The 17,959-nt window shown below is 30.4% G+C and overlaps 3 protein-coding genes, 1 long non-coding RNA gene and 1 pseudogene across 5 annotated transcripts; all 5 read right to left on the bottom strand.

The window, feature by feature from the left end:
• Positions 1-868: 868 nt before the first annotated feature.
• LOC149879048 (uncharacterized) lies at positions 869-2,139 on the bottom strand. Of its 2 annotated transcripts, XR_016446924.1 has the most exons (3): positions 2,009-2,139; positions 1,437-1,829; positions 869-1,061 (listed from the first exon to the last, which is right to left on the bottom strand). XR_016446924.1 is itself a non-coding variant. In XM_090071861.1 (2 exons), exons 1-2 carry the CDS (start codon positions 2,020-2,022, stop codon positions 1,487-1,489), a joined length of 357 nt encoding a protein of 118 aa, XP_089927987.1. In that variant the 5' UTR covers positions 2,023-2,139; the 3' UTR covers positions 1,335-1,486. The 2 variants fall into 2 exon arrangements, 1 of the variants encoding a protein (XP_089927987.1); XM_090071861.1 differs by lacking the exon at positions 869-1,061 and having other exon boundaries at positions 1,335-1,829.
• Positions 869-2,770, bottom strand: LOC145201510 (uncharacterized). The gene is made up of 2 exons (XR_016446925.1): positions 2,634-2,770; positions 869-2,499 (listed from the first exon to the last, which is right to left on the bottom strand). It is a non-coding gene; the product is annotated as an uncharacterized LOC145201510 (long non-coding RNA).
• Positions 2,771-5,868: 3,098 nt separating this feature from the next.
• LOC149879047 (uncharacterized) lies at positions 5,869-7,275 on the bottom strand. The gene has a single exon (XM_090071268.1). The coding sequence runs from the start codon at positions 7,273-7,275 to the stop codon at positions 5,869-5,871; it is 1,407 nt and encodes a 468-aa protein (XP_089927394.1).
• Positions 7,276-9,840: 2,565 nt separating this feature from the next.
• LOC149879046 (uncharacterized) lies at positions 9,841-11,990 on the bottom strand (annotated as a pseudogene).
• Positions 11,991-13,794: 1,804 nt separating this feature from the next.
• LOC145181362 (T-box transcription factor TBX4-like) lies at positions 13,795-15,604 on the bottom strand. Its single transcript, XM_090071868.1, has 3 exons — positions 15,392-15,604; positions 14,840-15,116; positions 13,795-14,747 (listed from the first exon to the last, which is right to left on the bottom strand). The coding sequence occupies exons 1-3, from the start codon at positions 15,586-15,588 to the stop codon at positions 14,301-14,303; spliced, it is 921 nt and encodes a 306-aa protein (XP_089927994.1). The 5' UTR covers positions 15,589-15,604; the 3' UTR covers positions 13,795-14,300.
• Between the last annotated feature and the right edge of the window lie 2,355 nt (positions 15,605-17,959).

The following is a 17,959-nucleotide window of genomic DNA, read 5'->3' as shown; positions in this document are numbered from 1 at the left end:
CTTTAATACAACTAAGAACACTTCTTGGCAAAGACTCAACAAGATTTTTGCACATCGTTTCTGGAACCCTTTACCAGGTCTCCTTAAGGACGTCCTACAGCTGGTCAAGTGTATATATATATATATATATATATATTCATTTTGATAATTATTGTGACAAGCATACACACAACATTTTTTTGGCACGGTATAAAAACTTAATCTAAAATTAAAAAATATATATTATTTGCTTTAAATGAATTCTAAAACTCCACGTTTGAATTATGCAAGTTTGTTTTCATTACATCATGTAAGAATAATTCACAATATATAATAGACAACATTGGATTTTCTTTTAAAAACAAATCTAAACAACTAATTCTCTACAACCGTAAAGAAATAGGCCTGCACAAAAAATTCCGGTTGCACGATGAATAGGCCTGTAGTAAGAGGGGTGAGAGGGAGCGAGAGGGGTAGAGAGAGGTGGTTAAATATTTCAAAAAAAAACATCCCTCAAAAGGAGGTCACTCCGCAATGTCCGTAAAAATTAGCGTAAATTTGATCAAAACACGCCCGAAAATTTTTGCACTTTGTCTTTTTACGTCCGTGGGTTGGTAATGGAAATGAATTTTCCAAATTTGATACAAATATATTGAGTTTTGTGAAACGAAGGTTTTAAATGTTATTAATGTTAAATTTTATGCTGCATATTTCGCTAAAAGATTTATTTTTTTACGGTGCAAATTGGACTAGAGGTAGGCCTAAACCCGAGTATAATCCAGTAGTTTTGGCGAAACCGATAATTAGACTAAAAGGTTTCCGCCAGAAATAGTTTTTTGTGATACTGCGCAGACAATTTTTTAAAAATAAAAATAATAACAATTGAATGTTAAAAACTATTGAGATGTTACTTCTGGTATTAATATTTAACAGATTGTTTCCAATGTCAAATCTTAAATATAAATGCTAGAAAGTGTCTACATTTTTAACTAATAATCATGTCCTGTAGCCAGGGAGTCGACTACAACCACTATACTCATTTGGTCTTTCCACTCTCCAACTTTGTTGTCAACTGTTGTTGTCTAAGTATTAAGGTAAAATATTATCTGATTTGTGAGAATTAAATCAAATAATTCACTTCTTAAACAGACCAAAACTGCTGCTCCCATTTCACGGAGAACTCAACTTATTAAAATCTTGTTGTAATGTTGTTGAGCGCTTTTCTAACGCTACGAATACAAAGATTGTAATCTTTTTTGATGGTTTAAATTTTAACATTTCAAAAAATGGGAGTAGTAGGAGAAGAGGACTCATAGAAAATTGGGAATATCAGATCAACGAAAGAAAAAGAATTATAAGAAAAATATAGATCTTTCAAATGTCATTTTGTAACAAGTAAAAATATAAAATAATGCCATGTAAAAAATGCCATGTAAAACAATATGTAAAATACTTACCAAATGTTGGAGACTTTTATTTATTGTATATTTTATTTGTATATTTTAATTCATTTGGGTTCCCCCAGTTCTTTTCTAACTGGAATTCCATTTTCCTTTTTGGTGGCATTTGAAAATTTCTTTAAGACCTTTGCCAAATCTTCACAAACTTCACTGGTATCAATAGTTGATTCATCGACATATGTTAAGTTTTTTATCTGATTTAACATATCGCGAATATGTGAAAGAGTTGAAGTTGTTATAACGGTTTTTTTCATCAAGTCATTAAGTGCCAGAGACAAACACTCTCCGTATAATATTGATTCATCACCAACTTTACATGGAGTTGGTGAGTTGATTGGAATGTATACAGTATTCTCATCATCATTATCCAGAGTCAGGAAAGGAGAATTTCTATATAATGATGACAAAGAATTCCATGACCATGTTTTAGGAAATCTTATAAATACCAGGAAAAAATGCTTTCATAAATATGCAGATTCATGCCAACTTTTGCAAGAACATTTTGGCATCAATTTATCACTTCCAAAATCTACACTGTAACTTTCATTATTACCTAAGAAACTGTTTACCGTAAATACTCCATGAATTTGTGGCCAAGCTCCAGTCATCTCAGAGTCATTAGCAAGTGCAATCTTCTCTAAACAGTTTTTGATAAAATCATGTGGTCTGTTGAATAAATATTATATAGACACGCATTACTATTGCAAATTAAAATGCTCGTATGTATGACAGTATAAAAGTATATGTATATATGTATAACTATAACTTTTTATCTAAATTATAGAATTCCAGACAAATTTATATTTTACCATACTGAAACTACTACTGTAAACCTATAAAATATAAATGTAAAATATAAATAAACTAAAAACAAAGTAAAGAACTTCTCTAGCTTATCAGGAAAGAATTCTTCAATTAGGATTGTGAGCATGCTAGTAATTGAGGAGTTTTTATATCATTGAAGATATGAATACTTAAATGATTGGTTTTGTCGTTCTACACCATTATTTGTATTGCAATTCACCAAAAATCTATCACTTCGATATGCCCAAACCCATCTCTATAAACATACTTGATAATTGATAAATCTAAAACTATTACATTTCTCTGTATCATACTTATAGTATCATATAGATACTGATAGTTAAACACCTGACTAATTAATTGATCAGATGTTCACCTTCTAAAAATTACCTCTTTAATTTTTAGCCAGTATCTTGAGATATACTCTTTGAATTTAATGAAGTTAGCACCCCAATAATCAGAAGAAAGAAGACAGGTTATTGCCAAATCCATTTCCTTTTCATTTCATGCTTTGACAATGCGTCTTAAAATTGCAAGTATTTCCACTTTATGATTTGAACAGCCATTGGTTTTTTTGTTTAACCAGCGTTCCCATGCCTGCTCTCTGTGAAAATCACAAATCAGAACATGTGTACCTAAACATGTTGGTAAAGGCTTTTTAAAAATAATCACCATATGTAAACCATGCCAAGGAAAGTCAGTAAAAATGATTAAAAATGATAAATTAAAAATGATTAATGGTATCTTATTTTCTAAGATACCATTATCCGATTCCATCATTTTTTTAAATTTTTAATTAGCGATTTTGTGTGTAACTTTTTTTTTTTGAAAGAAACTTAACATGCGAATAAAAGTTTACGGTAATTTTTACGGACTTTGCGGAGTGACCTCCTTTTGAGGGATGTTTTAGTTTCTCAACCGATTTTCTCACGGTGTTTGTGTTTACTTTATGAAAATGATTCGGTAATGCTGTGCAGCCTATTTAATAAAAGAGAATTTTTAAAAGTAATAATTAAGGAAGCCTTCTGCAAGTCTAGAGCTTTCACCATCTTCCTCCCCGGCATTTAGACATAATAGTTTTTTTTTAAGTCTTTTTTTTTTTTTTTTTTTTTGTTATGTTTTCTATGTTTCTATGTTGTCTTTCTATTCTGTTTTTCAGGCAGGGTTTTTGTTGTTGTTGCTAATGTTAGTTAAGATTTCTAATATATTTTGCAATATTTATAATTATTGTTGTTGTTTATTATCTTTGTTATACTTTACAGTTACTGTGGTTGTATCATTAAATTCCTTTGATCACATTTCATTTTTGTAATTGATTATCATATTTTGTTGTTACACTTTCCTTACAATTTTTAAATTCTTTGTATTAAAGTTGTTGTTATTAGTTGTTTTTATTGTGTTTTAGAATACTTTTATGTTATTCAATGTTGTAATCATTGATTATCTTTAAACAGTTGTTGTTGCTTTTTTGTTTTTCTTATTATACGTTTGAATTTTTCTTACTTGCTAAAAGTGCTCATGTATTTTTGCAGATGCTGTAAAGATTTCCATGATCAAAAGAGTTGTTATTGCATTTCGAGCATCAGTTCAGCTAAAGAATACACGACTTCAAAAAGAATGTGTGAATATGAACTGTATTTGAACGCATGACATTGAGGAGTTTAATACGAATGTGGTTTAAATTAGTAGACACTCCTAACATTTTAGCCATACATACTTATATTTTTCGTCCACTCTATTTGTAGGATGGAAGTAATGTTTCTTTTTAATGTTTTAAATATCTATGTTTGATGTTTGTGCTTTTGCATTTCTATTTAACAGTTTTATTTATGAAACTCTATAATCTATAATCTAACTGATATAAGAGTAAAAACAGTTCCGTGTCAAACCTATTATCTACCAATAATGAATAGTTATAATAGTAAATGTAAATACAACAACTTTGTTTACTTTTATTTTCTACTGTTTTTTATTCAATTCTTTTACAACTTTTATACAGAAACAAAAAATTCTCGAGGGCGTAATTATGTACAAAAATAGCGTACGACTTGACTAAGTTATTAGTCAAGTCATAAAATGTAAATACGACAACTACAAAAATAGCGTATGACTTGACTAATAACTTACATCAATTAACTTTAATGACAAGAATTTTATAAACGTAATAATAAAGTTTCATAACGATCAGCTATTATCACATCACCCCAAGAACTAAAGTTCTTAAGTAACATAGTCATTTAAATATGTCGGCTTTGTCCTTTCTCTGGTTGATCGTCTGATCGCTGGTAATAAATTTTCGACGATTTCTCTGCCACCAGCTTCCTCCTCATCGTCAACAACTGTTTCTTCGGTTTCTTCCTCTTGTGCAGCAAAAATGTCTAAATCTTCAAAATCACTTTCATCGCTGTCGATCTTTTCACTGATAATAGTTTCTCTTGAAGCGTTTGAAACATTTGAGGCAGGAGCTATTCTCACATCTCGCACATGTCTTGGTACACCATCAATTTCAATATTTGTGTTTGTGAGTATGTCAGTTACAGTACCAATTTTCCAAACTGAAGTGCACTTTGCATCAGCAGGGCGAACGTAAACTTTTTCTCCAATTCCATAAGTTTCCATAACTCGTTGTGATCTTTCTTGAGTTTCAGTGTTTTTCTCCTCTTGAATTGGTAGACGCCAGACGTACATATTTTTCTGAGAAGCAGGTGCAGATTTCTCATTTGTTCCCACCGTTGGTGTTGCATTGTACCAAAATACCGCTAGTAACGGACATATTTGTGCCCTCGCAGCTGTTCGTTTTACTGTGCGGTGGTTACGCTCCACTATCCCATTCCCTGAAGGTCTATATGCGCATCTATACTTCCTTTTTACACACCATTTTTCACATCTTTGAAAATTCTTTGGATTTAAACACCGCTCCATTATCCATCAACAGTTCTTGCGGTGGGCCATGCTCCCTAAATACGGATTCCAATTGATTTACTACACTTTTGGTATCTTCGCACGGCAACTTTCTCCAAACTGCAAACCGACTTGGTCCACAGTCAATCATTGTTAAATATGGCGACCCTTTATAGTGAGTCACATCACAAGCAATTCTATACCATGTGTCTGGTACATCTAGCACTCCATTTTCCCATTTTACTGGTGCTGGATCAATTGAATTACATTGGCAACAATTGCGAACACATTCTTCAACGTCTTTTCTTAATACGTGCGGAAGTCTTCGTTGCACTGTAAACATTGTCCGATTAACGCCAAAATGATGCTTTGAGTGACAATTACGAATTTCCTCAGCAATACTTACCCCAGCTAGTTCTTTAGTATTTTTTTTTGAAAGTTCATTTATCCAAGTTTTTGGAACTCTTGTCAACACGTCAGCTTTGTTTTTGGAGGACGGAACCCATTTCAATGTGATGTTTATACTATATTCTTTTATTAAGTCTTGCAATAGAGAAAGTCTTCTTTTAATAAGCATTTCTGATAATCCATTTGATCGAACCCTATGACTTTCAGTCAGCATACTTTTTAACCATCCATGAACTGTTACTGAATCAGTGAATACTGACAAATTCTTTATATGCCACTTAGCAGCTAGGTTTATCCCACGCACCACAGCATCTAATTAAGCAATATTAATATGCATGACATCATTTATACTTCGAAGCCAGGCTGCATCCTCAATTATTACGCCATTGTATTCTATAGCAACCCCCATTGCCATGCTGCTTGCATCACACCACAATGTCGCTCCATTTTGAATTCCTTCAGCATTCCATTTTTCTCTCACAGAATCGCTAACTTCCAATCGGCGCAATATTTCAATCAACCATGACTGAGCTTGATCTCCGATTAGATCATCCCAAGCATCTCCTTGACTATGTCGTTTTATAAAACTGCAGGCAATTCTGAGCCAACCTCCAACAGTATAGTGACCTAACAAGTGTCCACATATCGAAAAAAGTTTCCGTGGTGTTACTTTTTCAGTTTTGATATCTTGTGACTTTGGAATGGTGTTTCCTCGTTTCCAACAAAGCTCCTTTTTTTCATTTCTAAATAGTTGCAAACCCAATACTCGTGCAGTATCACATTGCTCTGGCTCTTTGGTTACCAATCCATAACGCGCCAAATGATTTACGACCTTTTCAACTGATGTTTTTTCCAAATTAACAATTATATCGTCAATGTAGTGGTCAGTTGCTTCACTAATATCTGCATCTAGATTCAACACGCTGCCTAAGATTGAAGACATTATTTTTGGAGCAGAATTTAACCCAAAACCAAGACGTGTAAGATAGTATTTTTCTTCTTTGTAGATTACCCTCTGATGCTCCCACAAACTCGGATCGATGTGTACTTGCATATACGCGCATCTAAGATCGAGTATTGCAAATTTGTCACCAAGAGTTCTCCATTTTCTAACTTTTTCATCACATGCATCACTTGTGGCATTATGCAAATTAACGTACTGATTCAATTCGCGAAAGTCCAGAACAGGTCGTACCTTTCCTTTATTTTCCTGCTCAACAGCCATTAACGGGACAATCCCTTCTGTACTTTTTTCTTCTTTGTTGCATGGTTTCAACCAGCCATTTTTCACCCATAAGTCCATCTCATTATTAAATTGAGGTATCAACTGGGGTTTTACCTTGTACTGCGCGACAGAATTTCTTAGTTGTGGTTGACCTTGTTTCCATTTATATTTAGCAGTCCACTTTGTACCATCAAAGTAAGCATCAAAATCCTTGTCATTTATACCAACAATTTGTTTCTCTGTATAAATTGAAACAAAACCAAATTCAATTTTTCCATTGTACAAGTGCACTCCTCCACAGCGATTAATGACATCCATACCAATAATAGCATCAATACCGTTGACAACACTTTTTAGAATCATTACTAATGCTTTGAGCTTTTTTCCTTCAATGATTAATGTTACTGTAGCTTCTCCCTCCGTTTTCACAACTTCTCCATTAACAGCCAACACCATTATATCATGTCTTCTAATACGAACACCAGCTTTCCGAGCCATGTTGTTTGAGATAATAGTTCGGGTACATCCAGTGTCGACCAGTGCTTTCCCAGCAAAGGTGTTCACCTGCACAGTGCATATTGGAAGCGCCGTTAGTTGTTTAGGGAAACAGCTGGCGCTGGCGATTCCCCATTTGAGTTTCCCTGATGCGACAAACAAAATCTTGCAATGTGTCCAGATTTTCCACACCTGAAACATTTTATCCCATCACTGACATTTTGTTTCTTCGAAAAACAGATTCGAGCAACATGTCCAGATTTGCCACAGTTGTAGCAGATAACATCAGTAGCGGATGGTTTCTTAACATTTTTATGGAACTCAGAGATAGTTGTTGAAACATACTCTTCTTTTGTTTTTTCCGTCATGAGTACTCTTGCATGGTTCAATGCATCCTGTAAACTGATCCCAAATATTTTCACTTGTGCTCGTAGCTGCTTCGAAATTTCACCCGGCAATCCAGTTATGAACGCTCTTAGCAATAATTCTTCGCTTTCAATATCGGCCAAATTCATAAGTTGACGCAAACTGGCCAAATACACATCGACAGATTCACCGTCATTCCATCTCCGATCTCTGAACTGCTCGTAAGCTTGGAAACCATCAACTGCAAATGCATCTAGTAGGGCTTTTTCAATGTCCTTAGCGGAAGTTTTTTGGCTCTCCCCAAGTTGCTCATATAATGCGAACGCACTGCCTTCAAGAAACAACGGAATGATCAATGAAAGATCGCCCAACTTTTGCAGCTCTCCCACCAGCTTGATCTTTTTCAACCACACTACAACATCTCCAGATCCATCAAATTTTCCAATCATTTTTGCCATGGATGCCATACTGCCGAAATAGCTTGTAAATACAACAACTTTGTTTACTTTTATTTTCTACTGTTTTTTATTCAATTCTTATACAACTTTTATACAGAAACAAAAAATTCTCGAGGGCGTAATTATGTACAAAAATAGCGTACGACTTGACTAAGTTATTAGTCAAGTCATAAAATGTAAATACGACAACTACAAAAATAGCGTATGACTTGACTAATAACTTACATCAATTAACTTTAATGACAAGAATTTTATAAACGTAATAATAAAGTTTCATAACGATCAGCTATTATCACAGTAAATTTCTCTTTCAATAATATATGTATTGTGGGTGTAAACTATTTCTATTTTACACACACACAAACAAACACACACACACACACACACACATATATATATATATATATATATATATATATATATATATATATATATATATATATATATATATATATATATATATATATATATATATATATATATATATATATATATATACATATATATATTTGACACGAATAAATGTGTGTTTTACTATTATCACCCAAATAGATGATATATTTTAATCTTTTAAAAATCAAAACGAACAGTTCGTATAATATAATCAAATGAAAGTACTATAATTAGCTTGATAGTAGTGAAGGACAGTTAATAAATAAATTTTTTATTAGATTTCTTTCCCTAAAATTGAGCTGGTCATAGTTATAAAAGAAGATCATAAAGAAAATCGGTTAACTTAAGCATTGACAGAGAAGCATAAAGGAAGAATAAAACAGACATCTTATAAGATATCTTCAAAACACCGACCAACCGTCTCAAATTTTAAAGGTCTACCAAGAGGGTTTTAAAGCCAAAATACAGTCTATCATATAAATCTATCACAAAAAACTGTGGCCGCAAAAATAAAATACGAAGAAAAGAAATAACAAAACAAACTAAATCCTCAAAACAAAACCAAACGAATGATATCTCGAAAATTCCTTACAAAATGTCGAAATTTGGGCCAAATGTGGCCAAATTCGAGGCTTTCACCGACTCCTCTTGGATCCCTTGGCCATATTTTGTTGTATCCTATCAGGCTGAGCAAAAAAATGCCCAAGGGCATCAAGCAATTCAGTGGTAAGTACCGATTTTTGCGACAAATGCACAGAAATGCTTAGAATTTGCTTGTAATGTCAATTCTGTGATTATTTCGTCAAGTTGGAGCCTTTCACCGAGATTTCTTCAATTGACATGTTTTCAAAAAGAAGCACATAACAGCAGATCTTGCAAATTAATACTGCAAATAAACAAAAAATTTTTGAATGATATGAACAACTATACAATATACAATATTATATATTTACAGTTTTAAAAATCAAAGTCTAGCATAAGGAAGTAAAAACTGGGAACAAAATCAAGTGAAAAATCGAAATAGTTAAAAATGGTGAGATGCTAGGTGCGGAAGGTTTTTTTGTGATCCAATGAAATAATCCTCAAAGCAGATCTATTGGTAAAAGTTCATCAAATGCAACATCAGGAAAATTAGAAATTTTATATATATATATATATATATATATATATATATATATATATATATATATATATATATATATATATATATATATATATATATAAAATTAAGAGAATAAGAAAAGAATAAAATAAGCTATAAATTCAAAGAACTCAAAAACATAAAAAGTGACCTCAAAAAGTGGGTTGGTTCTTGACTGACATACTAGAAAAAATATGGTATCAAAAATGTTTACTGCAGGAGCACTAACCTAATAAGAGTGCTGGTAAATTCTAAAGCTTTGATGTCATCACATATTGTTGCAATTTCTTTATTAAATCAATATCTTTCTTACACATTTTTAAAATTATCTCCTCTTTATGATATTGTTCAGGATATTGGTATGGTTTTATATTTTTCTTCCTTTTATCTTTTCTTGTTTTTCTGAACTTATTAGGCTGTCATTGACTATCTAATTTCTTATTTGGTGCAAAGTTCAAAACTTTACTTTGCAAAGTTGCCTTTATAGGTACATCAATTGAGTTTAAGCCTTTAATGGCTTTAACTTGTCTAATCATCTCTTCCAATTGTCTATTTATCGATGGAAGTTGAAGATTTTCTACCATGGGATTAGTTACTAATATACATAACTCATCAACATTTTTTTAAAACCTCTCAGTCTCATTATTAAATGTTTGTGGCTTTTTTATCATCGAACCATCCTCTGATACAACTAAAAAGTAGTTTTTTTAGTTCTCATAAGCAATGATTGTAGCTTGTGAATATGCTTACAAGGGTTAACCTTGTTATTGCAACTACATTTATATAAATGTACACACAAACAAACACAGGCTGGATTTATACATAAGTGTGAACATAAAGGTTCTTTACAGGTATCTTGCAAAATGTCAACTTTATATGTTAAGTCTTTTGATTGACTTTTCACAGTGTGTTGACATGATGAAGATTTAAGAACACAGTTGTCTGAAATCAGCATTCCTTTTTCGTGACGTTTTTTAAATTTTTTGGGGAGAGATATTGTTCCTAGATAAATGTTGTCTCTTTTGTGTCTCCAATAATCACCTTGCTCAATTTTTAAAAGTAACTTGATCAGATCATCTAACCTTTTATTTGGTTGTCTATCAATATAAACTGTTTTCAATTTGTTATGAAATGATTCAAGCAACATATTAGTGTCAGTATCCACATGTGGAAAGTCGCGATAACAAGAAGCCCATTTTTCATGTCCAGTAGCATAGTATGTTACAAAGTAATTTACAAAATTAGGACATATACTTTCATATGTTTTAACAAAGCCATTTATAATTGATGTAAAAACTTTAGGATCTTTCTCATCAATAAGTGTCTCTAGGATCTGGTAAATTTCTTGTAAATATTGAGAACTAACTAAAGGAAGTTTGCCACGCCAGGCACGCTTTACATGTCATTGGCATAGCAAGTGACATTTCCACCTGCTGCTTTGTTTGTATTGCAATAACAAAAGAATCCTTGTTAAGATCAATATCATCATACACTTTAGGCCCAATAATAGTTTCTTGTCCTTGTGGTTTATAAACAAGAATGCTATTAAACTCTTCACACATTAATTTTTGGACTAGTAATAAAGTTGAAGTACTATCATCAGGGTGAAGCCGACATCCCTTTTTTATAACTCTGTTAATATCAGAAATGTTCTTTTTTGTAAGAAGATTGGATTTAGTGAGAACAACATTATCTCCATTAACTCTATTTTCTCTGTCTCCGAAACTCTCCCTTAGATCATGATAGACCTGACTTACAGGTACACCAATAGATAGCTTAGCACAGATGGTATTTTTTACATTATCTGGGATAGGCTGATACATAGTACTAGTAACAGCAATAGTATGATTGTGAGTTTTTATGTAATGCACATTTGTGGTTCCGTTTTTTTTTATGTTAACAATTATCCTAGCAGGGCAGAAAGCATCGGATTTAACACTAGCTCTGAAATATCTTTTATTTGTTTTTCTTGCTGGTTCTGTTCGAGAGCGGTATGGCTTTGAATGACCATCAATTTGACAAATGAAATAACCTGTTTTTGTTTCTTTGCTGATATCTTTACTTCCAGTTTGTTTACTGAAAAATATATAATTATTAGCCTCTTCTTTTTATTTCCATGCTAAGAATTCTGATTGTGAGGAAAATTCATAGGTTTCTGTGGAAAATACACCTTTATAATATTCCTCTATGTGTTTAATCAACTTGATTTTTTGAAAAAACCCCTGGTTGCAGTTTTGATAAAAACAAGGAGTTCTTTTATCTCTGCACTGCTCATCAGAAAATATGGTCTTATGCATAAGCAATATATGCCTTTTCATACTATCTTTTCTTGTAAATGATCTCATACAAGACTTACCCATTGTAAAAACTACACAAGTGGAAGACTTTCCCCAACAGAAAATAATTTTATTTAGAGATAGAGTTAAAAATTTTAAAAAATTTTACAAAAAAAAAGCTCTATGAAGAACTAGATATTTTTCAAAAAATCATAATGGAAAGACTTCCACTTAGTCCACAAAGGGGGAGACTTACTTCACAAAAAACAATTTCATTAAGGGGAGACATACGCATTCAAAAAAAAACTTCAGAAACAGAAGATATCCTTTGGAATAAAAAATTTTAATAAGGGAAGACTTACACTTTAAAAAAAACTTCTAATAAAGAAAAACTTTATCTTACAAGAGCTATTTTTTCTAAGAGGGAGACTTACACATTCAAAGTAAATAATTTCAATAAAGGGAGACTTTTTGAAAAAAAACTTCACAAAGGGAAGACTCTCTCTTACGAGAAATAACTTTTTTTAAGAGGGAGACTTACACATTAAACAAAACTTTACAAAAAATTTTGAAGCGGGTCGAAATACGGGCTAATATTTTTGCGTGTGTAATTACACATACGTAAAACTCCAAAGAACTGCAACAAACTCAAGAAAGTCTATGATTTAAATTATTTTAAAAAAAGCGACTCGAAGAAGTGATTTTAAGGCTACCAACACTGGATGTAATAAGTTTCCAGATCCATTTTTAACATTTTCCATTGTTAACAATTCTTTTATAAAATGAGGCTGTGATTCTTCAAAAAGTTACAAACAAGCAATCCAGTTAGTTAAAAAGTTTGCAGCTGGCGTAAGGATTTTAAAATCACTTTCAACCCTTTAAAGACAATGCACTTGCTTGTGCATTCATCTAATGCAGTTTTCTTGATGCCGCCTGGTATGTAAACTTTCCTATTCCTAAAGTGAAAATGCACTTGTAATCTGTCATCATCAAAATTTTCAAGTTATTAGTCAAAAGATTTTCAAAATAACTTGACAATTATTATTTTTTTTTTTTACTTAACAATTTTTCTGACTTTAAAAAGCAGAGTAAAAAAGAGGTTTTACTTATGCTTATCTACAGAACAAGATAGAACAGTCTGCTGTCAATAATTCAACAGTCCCTTATAGCCAAAGATTTAATCAAAAAAATATTGAAAGACATTTCGTCACATTTGGTTTGCATTGACTAAGAAGTAGACATTTTATTTGGCATTATTGCTGCTTGAACCGTCGAATTAGCAGCAGAAGTTCTTTGTCAACAAAATCAAGCTTTTCTTAAGGCGAAATAGTTTTTCAAGTTTCTTGTAAACAGAATGAAAAAATGAGATTCAACTTTTTTGCAAGGCGATTTATTTAAATTTAAATTAAGAATAGACTTTTTAAAGAAAGAATGTAGAGCAATCTTATCAAATTGTAAAGATATCTATCCGACTCCAAATGGTGGAAACGTTTCAAATTATCAATTGTTTAATCATAATTTAGTTAGGGAAATAACTCTCTTACTAACTAAGAACGACAGAGCAAGTGACATCAAAGATGTCACTTGCTCTGTCAACATTCTTAGATGTCACTTGTTCTGTCTTAGAAAAAACTTAGAAAATTTTAAGAACTCTCAACGGCGTTCTTAAGAGCTTAGAATCACGCACAGAACTTTGAACCCCATACAAAGAGGTCTTCAAATGTTTTTTAACAAGGTCCAAATAGTACAGAAGCTAAAACGGATAGGTCGTCAAGTTCGGCAATAGAAAATGTGGGTCATTTTAAAGATGCTTCTTTTATTTTTAAATAGTACAGTGACTTTCAGTCCACCTTATATTTAACGTTATAAATAAAATTACTCGTCATCAATAATGCGGTATTAAATACTATCATTTCTTATAATTATTTTCTAACACTTTTTTTTTTAAGTGAGAAATCGATCTAAACGCATCCACTTCTATTTTTTATCCCATTAAAAAGAAAAGAAAAAAAAAACATACATTAAATTTTCCTTTCACTTAAATATTTATTTCGCGCCAATTTTTATTGTGAAAAATTCTTTATATTTTGAATTAAGAATTTTAAATAAAGAAATATGTTTAAATAAAAGTGCGCAGGCGCAACACGTTGTTTAATAAATACATTAAACTTTTAGAGAAACAGTAATTCTTTTTGGAAATTAATTTCTAAATTAGCCCATGAAAAAAAACTATAGTGTTATTTTCTTTTAAAGTAGGGTACGCTATCCTACCAGAGAAAATTAGTAGGATTATTTAAAAACAGAATTGTGATTAATTCGCTATCTATAATCATAGCACAAGTTGCGTTCAAGCAGTTAAAAATTTACTTGTAGTGCTTTCAAATTCGCTAGAAATTAATTTCCAAAAGCGAAAAATGTTCTATGATCAAGAGGAATGTTTTCATACGGTGACAACTGCCAATATCTTTCAAAAGTCGGCTTCATAAAGTTGCACGAATCGTTTACCCGAGGATAAGGAAAAGAAGCTGATAAGTCTATAGTTTCAATGCAGTTATTGGAAGGTAACCATATGTCACAAAAATAATCTTGGTTAATCTTTTGCCGTTTTTCAGGTTGATACATTTCATTCTGCAATGTATTTGGGTTTGTGTCTCTAAAAGCCTTTGCAAATGGATTATGATCTATTTTTAATTGAGTGACATCATCGTTTTGGTATGCTGTTACAGTTATAAATGTTGTCTCTATAAATAAGAATTTTCTTTCTGCGGTAACTCTGCCTTCTTCATCTATTTGCTTGCAAGATAATTGAATTTGATACTTGTGCATTGAGTTTAAAAAAATCTAGTTAGAAACAAATAACATAAAAAATTATTTGCAAGTATGTAAAGACAAGTCTCATTAACAGTTGTTTAAAACTATCTGGCATTAATTACCTCATTTGAGTTTTCTTTAGATTTTTTTTTATTTGTCAACTTCATCTTTTTGAAGACTACACCGTTTTTAACCCAGTGTTCTCCATTTTGAACACCATCCGGATGAGCCAAACAAGTGTTCCCAGTAAGTGGGTATGCAACACCATTTATCTTCCAACCTTCATTGTTTACAAATTTGTAGCGATTCTCATCCGCAGCAACTACTTCGGCTTCAAACGAGTAAAACTCATGAGGTTGCAAGCCATACACCCAAAAAGCAAGAACAGGAAATATTCTCCTGAAATATGTATAATGCGAAGCGTTTTAACAGATATAAATATGTGTTTCATTAGAATTTACCGTTAATGAATGGAATGTTTTACCATTGGTTGATGAGTGGAATAATTTCACTTTACTAAGGGGCAGTTAAAACCTTACTAAAATATTTTCAAACGTCTGAAACAAAAATAACGAGATAACATTTTTGTAAACGGTTATAATCTTGCGAAGAATTTAAAAAACTAAATTTTGATCCTTACAAATGCAAATATAATAAAAAACAGTTTTCCTTACCGTCCAACCTTGGTTAAAATCATTTCGTTACCGAAATGGTGAAATTTTTTCCATAGCTGGCTATTCTGCAAAACAACTTGAACACTATCCAATGTTGAATAAGATGCTTCGTTGGTCAAAGTACATTCAGTGAATGCTTTCAAATCATCAAAAAAAGGTCGAAAAGATGGCAAGTCGATGTATTCTACCGATTGCATAACTGAAACAAAATAAAATTTCACTCAATTCTGAAGCTGTTGAAAAGTTATATCCTTTTGACACCTTTTAATATTTCATGACTTTTTATGCGCACGATGAGGTTTAATTGTTGTTGGATGTCATTAAGGAACAAGAAGTCATTTATATGAAAGTTTCTTTTATTACTTTCAGAGAATTACTTCTAAATTTTTTAAATGATAAATATAGAACTTCAAAAGCCTTTTTTCAGAGCTACAGTTTTAATATTTCTCAACAAACTAATATTATTATTTTTGCTATTATTATTATCATTATTATTATTATTATTGTTATTATTATTATTATTATAATTATCATTATTATTATTATTATTATTATTATAATTATTATTATTATTATTATTATTATTATTATTAGTATTATTATTATTATTATTATTATTACTATCATAATAATAATAATAATAATAATAATTATTATTATTATTATTATTGTTATTATTATTATTATTATTATTATTATTATTATTATTGTTATTATTATTATTATTATTATTATTATTATTATTATTATTATTATTATTATTATTATTATTATTATTATTATTATTATTATTATTATTATTATTGTTATTATTATTATTATTATTATTATTATTATTATTATTATTATTATTATTATTGTTATTATTATTATTATTATTATTATTATTATTATTATTATTATTATTATTATTATTATTATTATTGTTATTATTATTATTATTATTATTATTATTATTATTATTATTATTATTATTATTATTATTATTATTATTATTATTATTATTATTATTATTATTATTATTATTATTATTATTATTATTATTATTATTATTATTATTATTATTATTATTGTTATTTTTTATGTATTTCACACACTTTTCTCAGAATATTTGAACTTTTTGCAATTTTTAACTAAACTTTTTTTTAAGGAAAGTTTCTTGAACAATAAAAAAAATTAATTTTGAACAAATCTTGACATATTAGGTTTAAAATGAAAAGAATTACATCACCCAAAGCAACCTAGTTTCAAATACTTAATTTTAAGTTCCTCAAAAAATCTTTTTTTTTGATTACAATAAGGATGGTAATGAAAACAAGAAACAAAAATGCAAACAGTTAAATAAAGTAATGATATAATCGGAAATAAAAACTCGTTAAATGTCCTTAATGAGAATTAAGAAAATAATGAGAAATGAGAATTTTTTAATTCAAGAATTTATGCATACCTATTATCATTCCTCATGACTAATTGAGGGTTGGATGCATTAATGCATTGTGAACTGGTAACGAAAGCTGCATTGCAGAACCATGGCAAATAAAATAAATAAGTTTTAGTTTACATCCGATTTGAATAATTATATTAAAATTTTGGAATGAAACAACTAATGATTATTTTATAAATTGTCTGATATAAAGGATATCGTTTTAACAATGCCAGTTGTTTCTATATTGCCACAAACTTGATTGGTCAGGCTAAAAAATACAAGTGATTTAAATCTTTTTTAAACATTAAGACTTGACAAATAAACCATTTTAGGCTGAGTTTAAACTAAGGATAGAAATGTGAAAAAAGTAAATATTATTTACTGAAGAATATTAGTTTAATTAATGCATGTTTTGTCTAGAAATATCGCCATCCAGCCTTGAAACGACTTAAATCAATTTTAATAACGTAGTAATTAAATTTACAAAGAAAACTCCCATAGGACCATCCCGATAGCAAAATTGCTTATTTTTCTGTAACGTGAAAGAATAAAAATTTAAATTGAAACGTGACATCAGTATCTATTTTCTACCTTTTTATCCCCCTAGCTTTACTTGCAATAGCCTTTTGAAATTGATCGGTTCCTTTTATTAAGCTCTTTCATAAAAAAAAAAGAGAAGCTGGACATTTTCTACAAGTTAAAGCAGTGTCATATAATTTACTTTTTAACTAGTACAACATTTACGTTTTTACGTTTAAATCCTATATATAGATACGTTCAAAGTATTTATTGTTAAGTAAGTTGGAAAGGATGTCCTAAAATAATTTTTTTGAGAATATATTAAATCTGACTCCTCAAAAAAGTTTTGCTATAATCTCAAATTACTCCACGAAAAATTCATCTGAGTTAAAGAACATTTACAGATCTCTTAAAATCAGTAAGCTTTTTTTTTAACTTTGAAGGAGAATAATATATATTCTACATCGATCATTGGCCTTCAGAATTATATACATAAAACATATATATGAGCAATTTGCAAAAAATATATACACTTTTAATTGTTCGGGTTTACGTCTTGCTTTCATAAAATGTCTAAACCAAGTCAACAACTGGCTCAGTAAGACAAGTTCTTTGCAGTAGTT

Source organism: Hydra viridissima, unplaced genomic scaffold, assembly GCF_058129835.1.
Source record: "Hydra viridissima isolate aposymbiotic clone 2 unplaced genomic scaffold, HvirCarnegie_v1 scaffold_14, whole genome shotgun sequence".
Classification (NCBI taxonomy): Eukaryota; Metazoa; Cnidaria; class Hydrozoa; order Anthoathecata; family Hydridae; genus Hydra; species Hydra viridissima.
This window is presented reverse-complemented; position numbering and strand designations above follow the sequence as displayed.